The sequence below is a fragment of the Marmota marmota genome, unplaced genomic scaffold (genome assembly GCF_001458135.2).
Source record: "Marmota marmota marmota unplaced genomic scaffold, marMar, whole genome shotgun sequence".
NCBI lineage: Eukaryota > Metazoa > Chordata > Mammalia > Rodentia > Sciuridae > Marmota > Marmota marmota.
Window position 1 is genome coordinate 8,286,166 of NW_025999925.1, and position 15,637 is coordinate 8,301,802.

At 34.5% G+C, this 15,637-nt stretch overlaps 1 protein-coding gene across 3 annotated transcripts in view; it reads left to right on the top strand.

The window, feature by feature from the left end:
- Msh3 (mutS homolog 3) overlaps positions 1–15,637 on the top strand; it is a 183,564-nt gene that overhangs the window by 89,289 nt on the left and 78,638 nt on the right. For all 3 annotated transcript variants that reach the window (XR_007346415.1, XM_015497854.2, XM_048800207.1), the window contains exons 12-13: positions 7,346–7,478; positions 14,985–15,172. Coding sequence is in view for 2 of the 3 variants with exons in the window: in XM_015497854.2 (XP_015353340.1) it covers positions 7,346–7,478; positions 14,985–15,172 (321 nt within the window). In the remaining variant the exon portion in view is untranslated. The remainder of the gene's footprint in view (positions 1–7,345; positions 7,479–14,984; positions 15,173–15,637) is intronic.

The window sequence follows — 15,637 nt, forward strand, 5'->3', positions numbered from 1 at the left end:
AAAAAAGAAAGAAAAGGGCTTGGGTTGTAGCTCAGTGGTAGTGCCCTTACTCGCACAAATGAGGCCCTGGGTTCTATCCTTAGCACCACATAAAAACATAAACAAATGAAGATATTATGTCCATCTACAACTAAAAAAAAAATTCAAAAAGAAAAGAAAAAGACAGAATAATAAAATATACCATCAAGAGTGTTCAGATTGATTTTAAAAAGAAACCTTTTTATTCATTTCACTATTTGTTCTTTTCCTGTCCCTTCTCCTTCCCTTTCCTTCATTCCCCTTTATTTACTGCACTGAATTTCTATTCCCCACTCCCCCTTACTGTGGGTTAGCTTCCACATATCAGAGAAAACATTAATCTTTGGGTTTTTGGTATTGGCTTATTTCACATAGCATGATAATCTCCATATCCATCCATTTACCAGCAAATGAATGTGACATAACTTTGTACATATATGACTATATCATAGTGAATCTCACTATCATGTACATCCACAAGATTGGAAATCCTAATTAGAATAAGGTATATTCCATGCTTGTATAATTATATCAAAATGGATTCTACTGTCATGTGTAACTAAAAAGAACTAATAATAATAATAAAAAAGAAACCATCATATACAGTTTAAAAACAATGGATGATTAAACAAGAATAGATGCAACAGTGGAAATGGTGGTTCAATATCCCTTATCCAAATTTCTTGGGATAAGGGTTCTTGGGACAGAGTGTTTCAGATTTTTTTTTTTTTTTTAGAAAATTTGCCTTTACGTAGTGATACATCTTGTTTTATAAATACCTCATACCCTATAGCCCAAAGATCATTTACATAATATATTTATTTTAATAATTTTATAATAATTTTATGCAGGAGACAAAATTTCATTGTATGATGTTTTCTACTTCTGGCATCTGTTAGTATTTGAAATGTTTCATATTTTTCATTATTTCAGATTTTTGATTTTTCAAGTTAGGGATACTCTACCTGTACAAGATAATATATGAAAGAATTACCTAGAATGTAGCAAACTGACAGTGTGATAGATAATATGAGAGATTGAAAGACAAACCTAAGTAGTCAAACATAGACTTCATCAGATTTCCAGAAAAAGAAAAGAAAATTAGAATGGAAAGAAAACGTATTCAAAGAGATGATAGAGGAAGAGAATTTTTCATAATTCATGATAGATGTGAATTCTTAGATTTAGAAAGCATAACATATCCAAAGTGCTATTGAAAAGAAACAAGAAATCCACATTTTGCTAAATCATAGTGAAACTGTATAATGCTACGTTGTAGATAAAAATCTTACAGAGAGCAAAGAAAGATCATCTGAAAACCAATTAAAATTATATAGCTGATTTACTTCCTAATTTCTTTGTGTTTCTTTTGCTTTCCTTTGGTGACTTCTTTTGAATTTGTTATTTTTCATTTTCTAACCAGTACCTTAGTACTTTTGTTTGTTCCTATTGTTTGTTGTCTCTGTTGATTCTTAATCATCTGTTTTCTTTTTATGCTTGGCTGTCTTTGTTTATGTACTGGTCATATTATTTGGAAATTTATTTTGGGGAATAATGTGAAGAATGGAGTGAAGGTGCTTTTCTCTCAGAGAGAACTTTTATTTGCTTTTACCAGGTTGTTGGAGGCATTACTAATCTGGGATCATCTTTTTTTTTTTTTTTTTTTTTATACCAGGGATTGAACCCAGAGGCTCTTAACTACGGAATCACATCCCCAACCCTTTTTATTTTTTATTTATTTTTTAATTTTGAGACAGGGTCTCACTAAGTTGATTAGAGCCTTGCAAAGTTCCTGAGGTTGGCCTGGAACTTGTGGCCTCCTGAGCTGATTGGGGGGACACCGACACAGATGTGTGCCGCTATACCTAGCTGGGACCATCTTCATTCAAGTTCAGTGTCTAAACTTTTGTAAGGACTAAAAGAAATGATGCTAAACACAATCAAAAGTTCACCCTCACTACAAGGCTCATTTTCTTTTAAATTTTTTTAGTTATAGATAGACACAATGTTTTTATTTTGTTTATTCATTTTTATGTGGTGCTGAAGATCGAAACCAGTGCCTCACATATGAGAGGCAAGTGCACTGCTATTGAGCCACAACTCCAGCCCTACAAGGTTCATTTTCATAGCAAATTGTTCTAGCATGTCTTTTCTGTACAAAAGTAGCTTAGGCTCCTGAATTATTCGTCTGGGGTTTTGCTTTTTTAAAAAAAATTTTTATAGAGTTATTAGTTACCATTTTGTTAGTTTCTTGATGCTTTTATGAGGATAGTTTTATGTTTCATCTTGTGAGTGGGAGGGATGGTCTGGAAATACCTATTCCCACCATTACCAGAAACAGAATTCATATTGCTTTTTTTTCAAAGACTCAGATTTGTGTACTAAACCTGTAATGAAGCGTAGCTGTCAGAAAACTATTCTGTTCAATGAATTGTACTCTGCTGGCAAAATATTGCCTCATTAGGACATGAGTAATGAAAATCCTTTAAAACTTGTTGGATAATTTACAATTTACCACATATAAATATTCAGAATAGCTCTTTAGAATATAATTTCATTTTAAAAACTGCTTTTTCTTCATGTCTGTACCATTTGAGCTATATTTGTGGATGATAGTGCATCCTGTTACCCAGTGTGTTGCTTCCTTTCCCTCTCTCCCTCCCTCCCTCTCTCATCTAACCCATGACAGCTGCTTTTATTTGTGTGTCCTTAATATGTCTTGAAACTGCTTCTTTCCATTCCCATATCCTTTCCTCAAGTTCAGGCCTTCAGTGCTGTTCTGGGTTTCTGAAACAGCTTTCTGTTCCTGCCACAGTTCTTAAGCCTCTCTAAGCTATTAGCCTTGGTTCCAGTTGCTTCCAAGATAGTCACAGCTGCTGTTTGGCCTGATTGCTCATGTGGCCACACTTACCTCTCATGTTCTTGTCACATTTCCTCACCCTCACTTTCCATTTTCCACTAATTTTTATTGTTCTTCACTCAGACAATAGCTGTTCCTGGGAAGTCCACCCAGACCCTGAAAATTAGATGTACCTCCCTGTGTTCCCATTGAACCTGGATCATAGCTCAGTTATAATTTTATCACATTGTTATAATTAATTTTTTTTAAATTTGTTACTTTTTGTCAATACAGTACAGCTCTTTACAGTAGTCAGGGCTCAAAAAGTTCATAGTGTGAACATTAACCACCTTCTTCAGCCAGTTGGTTCTTAGATACTTAGTATGGTTCGTTGAACAAATGAATGGTGGGCATGAAAGGCAAATTAGATGGGTGCAGGTAATAATGCTTGGGTCTGAGGAAAACACTAAGGATGTGTGGTTCATGTTTCTAGTAGAGAGTTATTTAGATAGAATGTTTAGTCATATCAATGACCATTGTATTACTTTCTGAATTTAGTTTGTTAATTTCAGTTATTTGTCTTTAAAGCAAACCTTTCAGTAAAAAATGGAAATCCAAACAGTCCTTCTAGCAGTTTTCATTTCAGCTGCATCTCTACAAATACCCTTATGTTTGAAATGTGGTGCATCTCCCAGGCACTAACTGGTAGATACAGACTCCATCACTGACAGTAACTATAGGTCACATGGTTTTTTAAGTGACGCACACAACAGATACTAATGTTATCACCCAGTTCATCTGTAAATGTGAAGGACTCCAGTGACACCTAAGTCCTTGGGTCTTTCATAGTAAAGAAGAATCTTTGTTATCTCCAGGACATCATAACCATTGTTTTCTTATTTTTTATTTTTGGCTTCTGGAATGAAATGATTCAGATGCCTTCTTTTTGTTGGTTTACATTGTTTAGAATCACACTTGGAATAATATCTTTATCATCGTTTATTGGATAGTGCTGCTTCCTATTCTGTTGCTTGTCAGACTCACCAAATCTCTTTAAACTAAAATAACAATTCCTGATTCTGGTGGATGACATCTACTTTATTAGAATTTCTTGGAAGATCTTATAACTACTTGTTATTTAAAACTAATTTTAAGGTATGTATTTTATTTTTAAAAACTTAGAAGTCATTCATTTACATTCTGATCTGCATAGAGGAGATAAAAGTGGAATTAGAGCCACCCCAATGATGAGCAGTTTGTGATAAATGGTACTATACATCCTTTCACTCTCCCCCCATTCATTTAAATACCGATAATTAGTAATAACTTGCTTTCTTAATGTGTATTTTTAAAGTGTATTACCTTTTATAGGCTAAAATTTAAAATTTAAACCTGTCGCAACATAATGCTTCAAATTATCACTATCAGATCGTACTTGAGATTCCAGGACTAGTTCTCCTTACTTAATCTTTCCTTGTTCACTTTTCACGAAATACCTGTCTTTATATCTATGTGTTAAGGTTTGTCTACCCAGAGTTATTTCCAAACTTAATTTTTGGGTACAATTTCTCCCTTTCTTTTATGATGATGATGATGATGATGATGATGGAAGCAGTAAATATTTAATGAGTAGTTAGTATGCAGACAGCACTGTACTAAGTGTTGGCATATATTATTGAATTATTATGACACATAGAGTTAAAGCCCATTATTGTTCTTGTCTTTGATGGAGAAATTAGGGCAAGACTAAATAATTGGTCAGTGGCAGAGCCTGGATTTGAACCAAGGTCACCTGCCTTCTAAGCCCAAATTCTTAGCCTCTGAGCTATTACTTTTCCTAGAGGAGGCTGGGTTGAACCCAAAATGATTCATGGTAAAAATGATGCTTTTGCCTACACTGATACTAGGTTAGAATAAAAGTTACTCCCTTTTTGCTTTTGCAGGTTCCCACCCAACTCAGCAAAACCTTTTTAGTCTCTAAGATATTTAGTTTCATATCTCTTTAAAAATTTTTTAGCAGAATTCATAAACATGACTTAGGTTTTTCTCTTTCTGTATTTCAGAAAATATTTAATTTTGAGACAGTAGCTCTCTGTGTAGGCTGTCTTATACATTCACAGATGGCATTATTTTATCTGTCCTTAAACCATCTGTAGCATCAGCCTAGTCTATTCCAATTGGTGTCATCTTACATTTATGCAGGAGTGAGTTATTAAAGTAAAACTTTATATTTGTATCGCATTTTGGGTAAATGTTAGAGTAAAACATTGATTTATTTTATCACAACAACTATGCAAAGAAAATTTAATTTTTTAACCTCATCTTGATTTATTTTATATGAAGTCTTCAGAACTGAATTGAATTGAATTCAGCAACTATTTATTGAGCACATATTGTGCTCCTGGAATTGTGGAGATAAGTTTATGGTCCAGCAGGAAAGACAATGGAGTAGTAAATACAATTGAAGAAGAAATACAGTTATGATTCTCATTATGAAAAACCATTTCAGAGGAGTGGATAAAATGGAGTTTCTTAGGCAAAGTAAGCAGCAAGTGGGAAGCTCTGATGTCAAAGCTGTCAGAGTGACCAAGATAGTAGAAGATGTTCAGTCTGACTGGTACTTAGAGTGGGAGGCAGAGAGTGACAGGTTTTTTGAGGCGAGACTTTACATTTAAGTAGGGACAGACGCCTTGTAGGTCAATTAAGGATTCTGGATTTGAACTTAAGATTAATGCAAGTTATTTATGAACCTAAAGCAGAGGTATGGCACGAACAGAATTGGTTTTAGGAAGACACCTCAGGCCTCAGTGTTAAGAAAGGGACAGAAGTAGATGTGGGAATACTGATCCTCAGGAAGAAGACATGTGAGTTGGTTCGGGGTTGGTGGAGTCTCTTGGACCACTTCTTGCTATACTGTGTTGTTGCTGTTTTGCTGACAATGGCAGAAAGTGACCTGATATTAGATGTTGTGTTTGACTCTCTTGAAGTTACAGATAGCTCTGTATTATTTTCATTTTGTAAAATCTTTCAGGAAAGTTGGGAGGTTATTTTAGTAGACATTGAGAAAAATGATTTTTGACTTAAATCAGTGTAATGACATAGAGATGGAAAAAGTGGATAGATTCCAGGGCCATACTGCTGAGAATGGAAGAGCCAGTCTAGGTATATACAAAGTTCCATTTTATTGATGTCTAATAAAATTTTACTGATGTCCTATGTAAGGAGAGTATGAGCCAGAGAAAAAATGGAACAAAAATGAAACCTGGAGTTAATATAGTAGCTCTGTATTGTGCAAGGCATGACCTCACGGTGCAGTTACAAGGATAATGGAGATATAAGCATTCTGTTGATTGGAAAGTACTGGATCTAACTGTCATCTAGGTGATATCCTGCTGTAAGGTTTGCTCATCACATGAGTGTGTGATAGTAACAGAACTTCAAGTGACAAACATGTTTATTTAGTGTCTGATGCCTCCACTTCCAAAAAAACATCAATTCATTCTTTGATTCACTTGCTTATTTGTTTTTAAAAACTTTACTGAGAGTCTACTATCCACCAGGCCTGTCTCTTCATCGCAGTCTTTAATATCACAAGTGGCCATATACCTAGTGCAGACCTTTTATGTTTATAAGTACTTATTGAGACATATCTCATTTAGGATACATTTAGTCAGGTTGACAAGATCTCACCACTTCTTCCCAAGTGGCCTATTTACTCAGTGTGTAGCCATTGATAAAATCCTGTGACCCTAATCTTCCATGTCTCCTGATGTCATGTTCTCTGCACTTTATATTGCTACTCTGCAATCTTTGCTCAAGCTCCATTTTGGTCGAACATTTGGTTGGTTCAATCATCACCACCCCCACCAAGGCTTCCTGTTACTCATTGTAGGCTTTTCTTATTAAACAGTGTAATGCAAGCTGTTATAGCAAAGGCAGCCTTAGTCTCAGTGGTTTAAGTACATTAGAAGCTTATTTCCTGTTATCATAAATTCATTTGATAACAGATGTAAGAATAGAGGGTTTTCTGCTTCACTCATGCACCCAGGCTGATGGAGTTAACATGCTGCTCAAAAAATGTGCTTTGAACTCAATATCTAGCTGTCAAAGTGAGAGAGAGTGAAAATGAATATGAACACTCACATAGGGAGGTTTTTACAGGCTAAGGATTAGAAGTGGCTGGCATCATTCCTACCCACTCTTCATTACTCAGGTAGTGACCATAGCTAACTGCAGGGGAGGCTGGGAAATACAGTCATATGTTTGCCTTGTGAACCAATCTGTGCCACACCAGCTCCTGACTTTTCTTCTGTGGTACCTGCTCTTGATTTTAAATGATAGGAAGAAGCAGAGAAGGACCAGAGATAGGAAAGTATCTCCTTTATACTTTTCTAAGTGGCTGTGTCATGGTCCTAGACATTAAAATGGGAAATGTCTACATTCTGAATTCCAACATATCTGATCATTGCTATTATTCTATTATCACAGGGAAATAAATGCCCGACTTGATGCTGTATCTGAAGTTCTCCATTCAGAATCTAGTGTGTTTGGTCAAATAGAAAACCATTTATATAAATTGCCCGACATAGAAAGAGGACTGTGCAGCATTTATCACAAAAAAGTAAGTGTGATAAAAATCAAATTATAGCTTATATTGTGCCCTAATATGAGGATACCAGATATTAATGGAACATCTTCTGATATTTCTGTATTATTTTTATTTTGTAATCTTGCAAGTAGCATGAGAGAGTAGCTAAACCCTCAGAAATCTGAATGTACAAATTAAGGTTGTTTAGTTTTTACATTTGTAAAAAGTAAAGTTTTGCCACTTTTTAAACTACATTAACATATATAGAATTCCTCCTATTGTAATGCAAGATATTCTGTTTCATCCTCAAACTGCAAACCAGTATCAAAATGGGAAATTTACTTAGTCCTGCTACTTGAGAAAAGAGATGCCTTTTTTCTTTTGATCTTAAAACAACTTATTTTTTTTACTTAACCAAAGCGTTAAATGTAATATTTGTTACACTGGTATGACATTGGTGAGGCTGTTAGTATGCAAATAAATTTGGATGTTGAAGGTGAGTAAAACTATTATTTTGTTTTATATCATTAAGTTTCACAGCCTAAGTGATAGAGCACTGATGAGTTTTCCTCAAGGGAAATCATTTTATTTTATCATAAAAATATTCTTGAAATGTAAAAAATGGTTAATTCATTATATTTATAATAATTGTTAATCAGGTAGATTTTTAAAGTGTATTACCTTTTGCAGAGTCATTCATGTACAATATATTCTTTGTTCCATGTAACAAAAACTATGACACTGAGAAGATATTATTTTATAACCTTTTTACTGCTAAGAAATTGTATATATTTATAATGTTGTAACAGCTTGTATTGCATTGGCTTCTATGGTGCTACTGAGAGGATTAGTAACTTGCTAGTAAGTGACAGAATTTATGTTTAAACCTAGGTTTCTTCACTGCGTTTTTAGTGGCTGTCTCTTTTGGGTGCTACTATGTTTGATGTAGTTGTCTTGGCTACCCCATTGCCTTTTTTTTTTTTTAAATGTGGTTACTTCTTCACAGGCAAATTTTATTTTTTGCCCAAATGTAAATGCTTGTCAATTTAATAATTTTATCATAGAACAATTTCTATAAGCCCCAGTTTTAGAGTGACCAATTTTCCTTTAATGTTTACTTTCTTAAGTCCTTCTTTCCCCACAAACTTTTACTAGAATGATAAGTACTGCCTCTTAGAACATTTGTGGTGTTCAAAAGGACTTATGTAACTATTCCATATGCTTCGGCTAAATTTGAAAACAAAGTACAAACCAGATTTGGGAATACTGATCCTCAGGAAGAAGACATGTGAGTTGGTTCGGGATTGGTGGGGTCTCTTGTTGTTGTTTTGCTGGCAATGGCAGAAACCGTCCTGATATTAGAAAACATTGTGGTTGACTCTCTTGAAGTTACAGAGGGGTGCCAAACCATCTGTTATTTTGTGTCCTTGGCCAGTGCCTGATAATCAGTGCAGTACTACCCACATCAATCAGCAGATCTCCAAGTACCTTGCCTTCACTATTTGAGAGGATTCACTGAAAGATTTCAGAGTTTTTTTTTTTTTTTTAATTTTCTGAAGAGAAAATAGGAGCAGAGCTAAAATTCTTTCAATTGCTAATCTAACAAGTAAAGTCAAAGTGTCTGTGGCATCAAGATTGCAGCGTCATTCCATGCTTCCGTGGTTTCTTACGCCTTGATCCTCTCTTTAAACTTCACTTTGATGCTTGCCTTTCATTTGGTTTATGTATTTATAAAAGCATCCACCTCTAGTAAAAGTTCCAAAATAATTCATTTTAAAAGTGACCAACATGCAGTGCAAGAACGAGTTTCATTTTGGAATTTCAAAACATATTTTACTAAAGGAACTTATGACTCACTTAGAAGCTGTTTCTTTTTGCTGTTTTCATGTTTACACAAGAATATGCCTCAAGATTGGTTTGAAAGATGAAAAATAAAAATGATTTTATAGCAAACCAGCTTCAGAAAGGCTTAGCACTTTAAACCATATTTTTATAGATTAATTAGCAGACTCTTGGAACACACCATCAAACACATATCTGTTCTTTATTACTACATTACTCTAAGTAAGCTTCTATAGACACCCAATAATGAGTGCTATCCTGGGTACAGGTTGTGCCAATTATGTGATATTCACAAAATGGTAAGGAACGCTGGCTATTATTGAAGTCACACATTTAGGCCTGGTGGCTGTATAGAAAGTGCCATTGGAATTTTCACAAATAGGTGTTTTTATGGTAATAAAGATAGAGAATCCTAACTGGCCTGGTCCTGGGATAAAATCAATATTTAAAAAAATAATAAAACTTCAAATCTTGTAAAATAGTGCTAGTCATAGGAACCCCTACTAACTTTGCTCAAAATTTGTTTTGTAAGAAATGATTGCTAAGGTTGGTGACTACATTTAAAGATAATAGCACTTTATGGATCAAAGACGTCAAAATTAGATCAGAAACCCTGTATATACTAGAAGAAAATGTAGTCCCACACTTTAACAGATCAGCCCAGGAACTGACTTCCTTAACAAAAAAGAAGCCTAAGAAGTAAAATCAATAGTCAATAAATGGGACTAAAAAAACCTCTTCACAGCAAAGGAAACAATCAAGAGCATGAAAAGAGAGCCTATAGAATGGGAGAAAATCTTTGCCACTTGCACCTCAGATAGTGCATTAATCTCAAGGATATACAAAGAACCCAAAAATTTTAACACCAAAAAAATAAACAAAAAACAGATAAACAATTAATTCAGTCAATAAATTGGCTAAGGAACAGAACAGACTCTTCACAGAAGAAGAAATACAATTAATCAACAAATATATGAAAAAATGTTCAACATCTCTAGCAATTAGAGAAATGTAAATTACACTGAGATATCATCTTACTCCAGTCAGAATGGCAATTATCAAGAATACAAGCAGGATGTAGGGAAAAGGATTCCCTCATACATTGCCGGTATGACTGCAAATTAGTGCAACCACTCTGGGAAGCAGTATGGAGATTCCTCAGCAAACTTGGAATGGAATGACCATTTGACCCACTCCTCAGTATATACCCAAAGGATTTAAAATCAACATACAGTAGTGATGCAACCACATCAGTGTTTATAGCAGCACAATTCACAACAGCTAAGTTATGGAATCAACCCACATGCCTTTCAGCAGATGAATGGATAAAGAAAATGTGCTATATATACAAAATGGAGTATTATTCAGCCATAAAGAAGAATGACTTTATGACATTTGCCAGTAAATGGATGGATCTGGAGACTATCATGCTAAGTGAAATAAGCCAGTCTCAAAAAAGCCAAAGGTAGAATGTTTTCTCTTATATGCAGATGCTAACCCACAATAAGGTTGGGAGGGGAAGAACAGAAATTCAGTAGATTAGACAAAAAGGGATGAAGGGAAGGGAGGAAAGAAAGACAACAGAATGAATCTAACATAATTTTCCTATATACACATATGAATATACCACAGTGAATCCCACCATTATGTACATCCACAAGAATGAGGTCCTAATTAGACTAAGATATATTCCACACTAGTGTAATTTTATCAGAATGGATTCCACTGTCAATGTAACTAAAAAGAACCAATAAAAAATTTCAAAAAAATAATAGCACCTTAAAAAGTTGAGAAAAGAGTGTTTTCCAGAATTTTGTGGGTGTGAATAGTTTCTTAGCCCAGCTGGAATAAACTCAAAGCCACATTTTCAGTGTGGCACTTGGGCTGTAGTCTTTGCAGTGCTGTGATGCTGTGCCCCTGCACTTGTGGGTCTGTTCTGAAGTACTCCAAAGAGAGACTTTGCTGCCAGAAGTGGATCTGAGCAGCCACCTTGGGAACCTATCCTCAGCCTTTCTGCAGCTCTTTTGAGTTCTTTGCATAAGAAATGTCAGAACAACCTGCCTTGTGCATTTAGGACTTGCTTGCAGAGCACTTCAGGTTTTCACTCTGTTCCTATGGCTGACTTACCTTGGAAACAGAGCTTACCTTGGGAAGTGAATTCCTTTCTTGCCTCTCAGATTACAGTAATTACAAGAACTATTCTTTGAAAATTATGTTTAAGATGTTTAGTTTTTTACTTTTGTTTGAATTAATTGACTAGCGCCTAAAAAGCTTCCAGGCTCCATACTTATACAAGCATTCCAACTTCCTTATTAGCAGGTGGTATTTTTCCCAGTATGCTGGGGCCTTTCTGGGGAAGAGATGCTTCATGGTACCTTTTGATCTCAACTTTAGTTCAGTTGGACCCTACTTATTTCACTTCATAATTTTTTTTTTAAAGAGAGAGAGAGAGAGAGAGAGAGAGAGAGAGAGAGAGAGAATTTCTTAATATATTTTTTTTAGTTTTCGGTGGACACAACACCTTTGTTTGTACGTGGTACTGAGGATTGAACCCGGGCCGCACGCATGCCAGGCGAGCGCGCTACTGCTTGAGTCACATCCCCAGCCCCTCTTCATAATTTGTTTAATTTCATATGGTTAATAATTATCTTTTAAAATAAATATTTAGCATTAATCCATTTTCTGTATATCACTAAATGTGCCTTATCATGAATTTAACCCTAAATTGTCTTCTTATAATAAGATATTTATTTTCATTAAATATTCAATTTTTTCTTGCAGAACTGTCTTCTAGAGCATTCTGACTGATCTGTTCTGGTTTGGTTGCTACCTCCTTGAATTCCCTTTACTTCTCTTGAGTTGAATCTTCTGCTTTTTGTATTCCATGTCTCCCTGTTAGTATATGCCTTCATTTTCATGTGTTATCCTGAGAAGCTTCCTGAGAAAGGGTGATGGAAATAAGTGTTTTTCCCCCCCCTATTCTCAGACTTGATTGGTAGTTTGGCTAAGAATAAAATTCGAGGTTATAAATTATTTTCATTCAGAATTTTGTGTTATACCGGTGTCTTTTAGTTGCACAGTATGAAGTCAATGTGATGCCTGATTCTGTGTGTGATCCTCCCTGCTTCCTTTAGAAATTGAAAAATATTCTCTTTATTCCCAGTCTTCTAAAATTTCGTGATGATCTGGCTTGATTTAGTTCTGTTTTTATCCATTGTGTTGTGACATTCTGGTCTAGCAGCTTAAATCCTGAAATTCTGGAGGATTTTCCTGAATTAATTTTTGATGATTTCTTTCTTTCTGCAACTTTTTTGTTTGAATTGATGTTTATCTAATTTTCTTCTGTGTTTTCTGTTTCCCATCTCTATACTTTTGCTTTACTTCCTTGGGGATTTCATCATCTTCTGTCTCTTCTGTTGAATTTTGTCATTTCTACTGTCATAGTTTAGAATTTGTGTGTGTGTGTGTGTGTATTGGTCTGAATGTTCTTTTAAAAAAAATCTTCCCATTTTTGTTTCATGGTTCCAGTGTCTTCGGTTTTATTGGGGTTATTATCAAATTTTTAAGTGTTTTTTCCTCTAATTATATAGGCTAAGAATTATTATTTTGGTCTTTACATTTCATATTAAAATGTTTTCTCAAGTATCTGATCATTCTTTTTAAGAGAGAACTAGAATGTTAATGTGAAGACCTATGTAGTCGAATGGCTTATTTTACAAAAAAAGAGGAAAGACCTATAAAGTGAACTTAGCTTGGCTATTTATTGGGAGGACTACTGCTATAGTTATCTTTAGAGTTTTCCTGTTGAGATACCTCTTTTCCTGATGAACTAATAATGTTCTGGGAGATGGAAAGGGACAATGTGGATCTCAACATCCAGTTTGCATTTCTTTAATCCTCTACTTTCAGTGGTACCCTCATCCTTTGCTGGGTCTGATGCTCATCCAGATACCCCAGGTTACTTTTTCCCTGGAATAGATCTAGACTTCTTTATAAGGCAGTGAAGTATTGGTTGCCCAATAGCATAGAAAAGTATAAGGGATCCAGGGATTTAATTGTTTCTTAAATGGCTCTCAACTAATTCTTCCCTACTCTAACTCCTTCCTACCTGCAAAGATAGTGTATGTACCACCTGGAACTTTTAGGATTCTTGGTGTAAATTAGGTTGTATCTCAGTTTTACATAAGGACAACTGTAGAGTCAAAACATTTTGAGACTTGTTGCTGATGTCTTTGAGTTATTCTTATGGTTTTATGCATTCTGAAAAAATGTTTTGACCGTAGTTCTGACATGGAGAGAATTTAGATGCATGGGTTCATCCCACTGTCTTTACCAGAAGCTTCTATAAAAAATTATTAATGTGTGTTTAAGAATTACAATGGTATACCAGAATGAGTCTTCCTGTACCACCTCCCCATACCTACTACCTAGAGGTAACCAGAGTAAGTTACATGTGTGCCCTTCCAGAAATATGTTTTTGTTTTTCATGTTTAGAGTATAATTCATATCATTTAAAGAATCACAAAGAAAATGTTGCTGTCTAAAGATATAAAAATATATATGTATATGACATAATTTTATTTAGTATATGTTGAAATTATAGGGTTCTGTAGCAGTATATACAGGTTTCTTATTTTTAAACTGTTTCATAGTATTACATCGTTTTGAGTTTTTCCTAATAAGATCCCAATTGATGGACATTTGTTTTTATATTATTATAAAAAATCACTACTCTAAATACAGATACACACATTTTTCCCACTACTTGAGTACATTTTGAAATAAATTCTAAGGAACTGGAATTGCGTAGTGCACTTTTTAATTTATTAAGATATGAGCACTTTTTAATTTATCAGGATATCCCAAGCTATTCTTCAAAAAGGTTATGCTTGTACTTTTAGTATTAGTTTTTTTTAAATACCTGTGTGACCTAGACTTTTAAATCTTTGACATTCTGATAAGTCACAGACGCTACCTTGTTGTTTCAATTTACACATCTTTTGTTCTGTATAGTTAATCGTGTTTGTTAGACATTTTTTCTTATGAGCTACATATTTACTTTGTTTAGCCACAATTCTTTGGATTATTTATTTTTTTTCATGTCAGTTTGTAAGAGCTCATTATATTTGGGAGAAATTTGTTCTTTCACTGTCATGTCTTGCAGATATTTCCCTTAGAATTGTCCTTCATATTGTTGATATTGACCGTATAGCAAAAAAAACAAAAAACATGTTGTAAACATGTATTTTAAAATGAAAATTTACAAAATATTGGCTTTATTATCCCATACTGAAATTATCTTCTTATTACTTTAAAATATTTTGTTATGTAGTGTTTAGCTAGGAGCCATAGTGCATGCCTATAATCCCAGAGACTCAGGAGGCTGAGGCAGGAGGATCATAAGTTTGAGCAACAAGCATCAGCAACTTAGTGAGACTCTGTCTCGAAATACAAAATAAAACAGCGATGGTTGGGGATGTAACTCAGTGGTAGAGTGTCCCTGGGTTCAATACGCATTACTGGAAAAAAAAAATTGTATAGTGTTTAACCTCATTTAGAAACTAGCAGTGGCATTTTATTTGGACTAAATAGTTTAGAAATTTTTCATTTTTTTATTCTAATTTTAAAAAGATCACTAAGTAAACTTCATTTACTTGTACCTTATGCTGTGTAGATTAAAAATATTCCTGTTTTCAGTGTTCTACACAAGAGTTCTTCTTGATTGTCAAGACCCTGTATCATCTACAGTCAGAGTTTCAAGCATTAATGCCTGCTGTTAATTCTCATGTTCAGTCAAACCTGCTCCAGACAGTTATTTTAGAAGTTCCTGAACTCCTCAGTCCAGTGGAGCATTACTTAAAAATACTTAATGAACAAGCTGCCAAGTAAGTACCAGATCCTCAGTTCTTCCTTTCCATCAATGAGCATTCATCTAATACATTTGCCATTTGATGTGTGGATTTTCAGTCTTTGCTAGAGTACTGGTAGAAGGTGCTTGAGTGCACATGTACTCAGTTAGAAACATGATTAGATACTGAAAGTTTTACATTACAGCTGGAAGTTACACTTTATTGTCTAAACTCAGGCAGTTTATTATGTAGGACAGTTGACTGCTTCCCCAGGTGTCAGATGATAAAACTATAAAGCACAGGCAAAACCAAATAGTAGCAGTTTATTAACTTGAAAATGGATGTCAGATGGCGTCGTGTACTCATTTCCCAGATATCCATTGTGTACTCATTTCTTAGCTATCCAGGGATGATCTGTCTTATATTTAGATTCTGTAACAGCAAAGTTATCTTTTAAAGGATAGTTATTTCACAGTGCGTCCCACAAAGATTTCCATATTT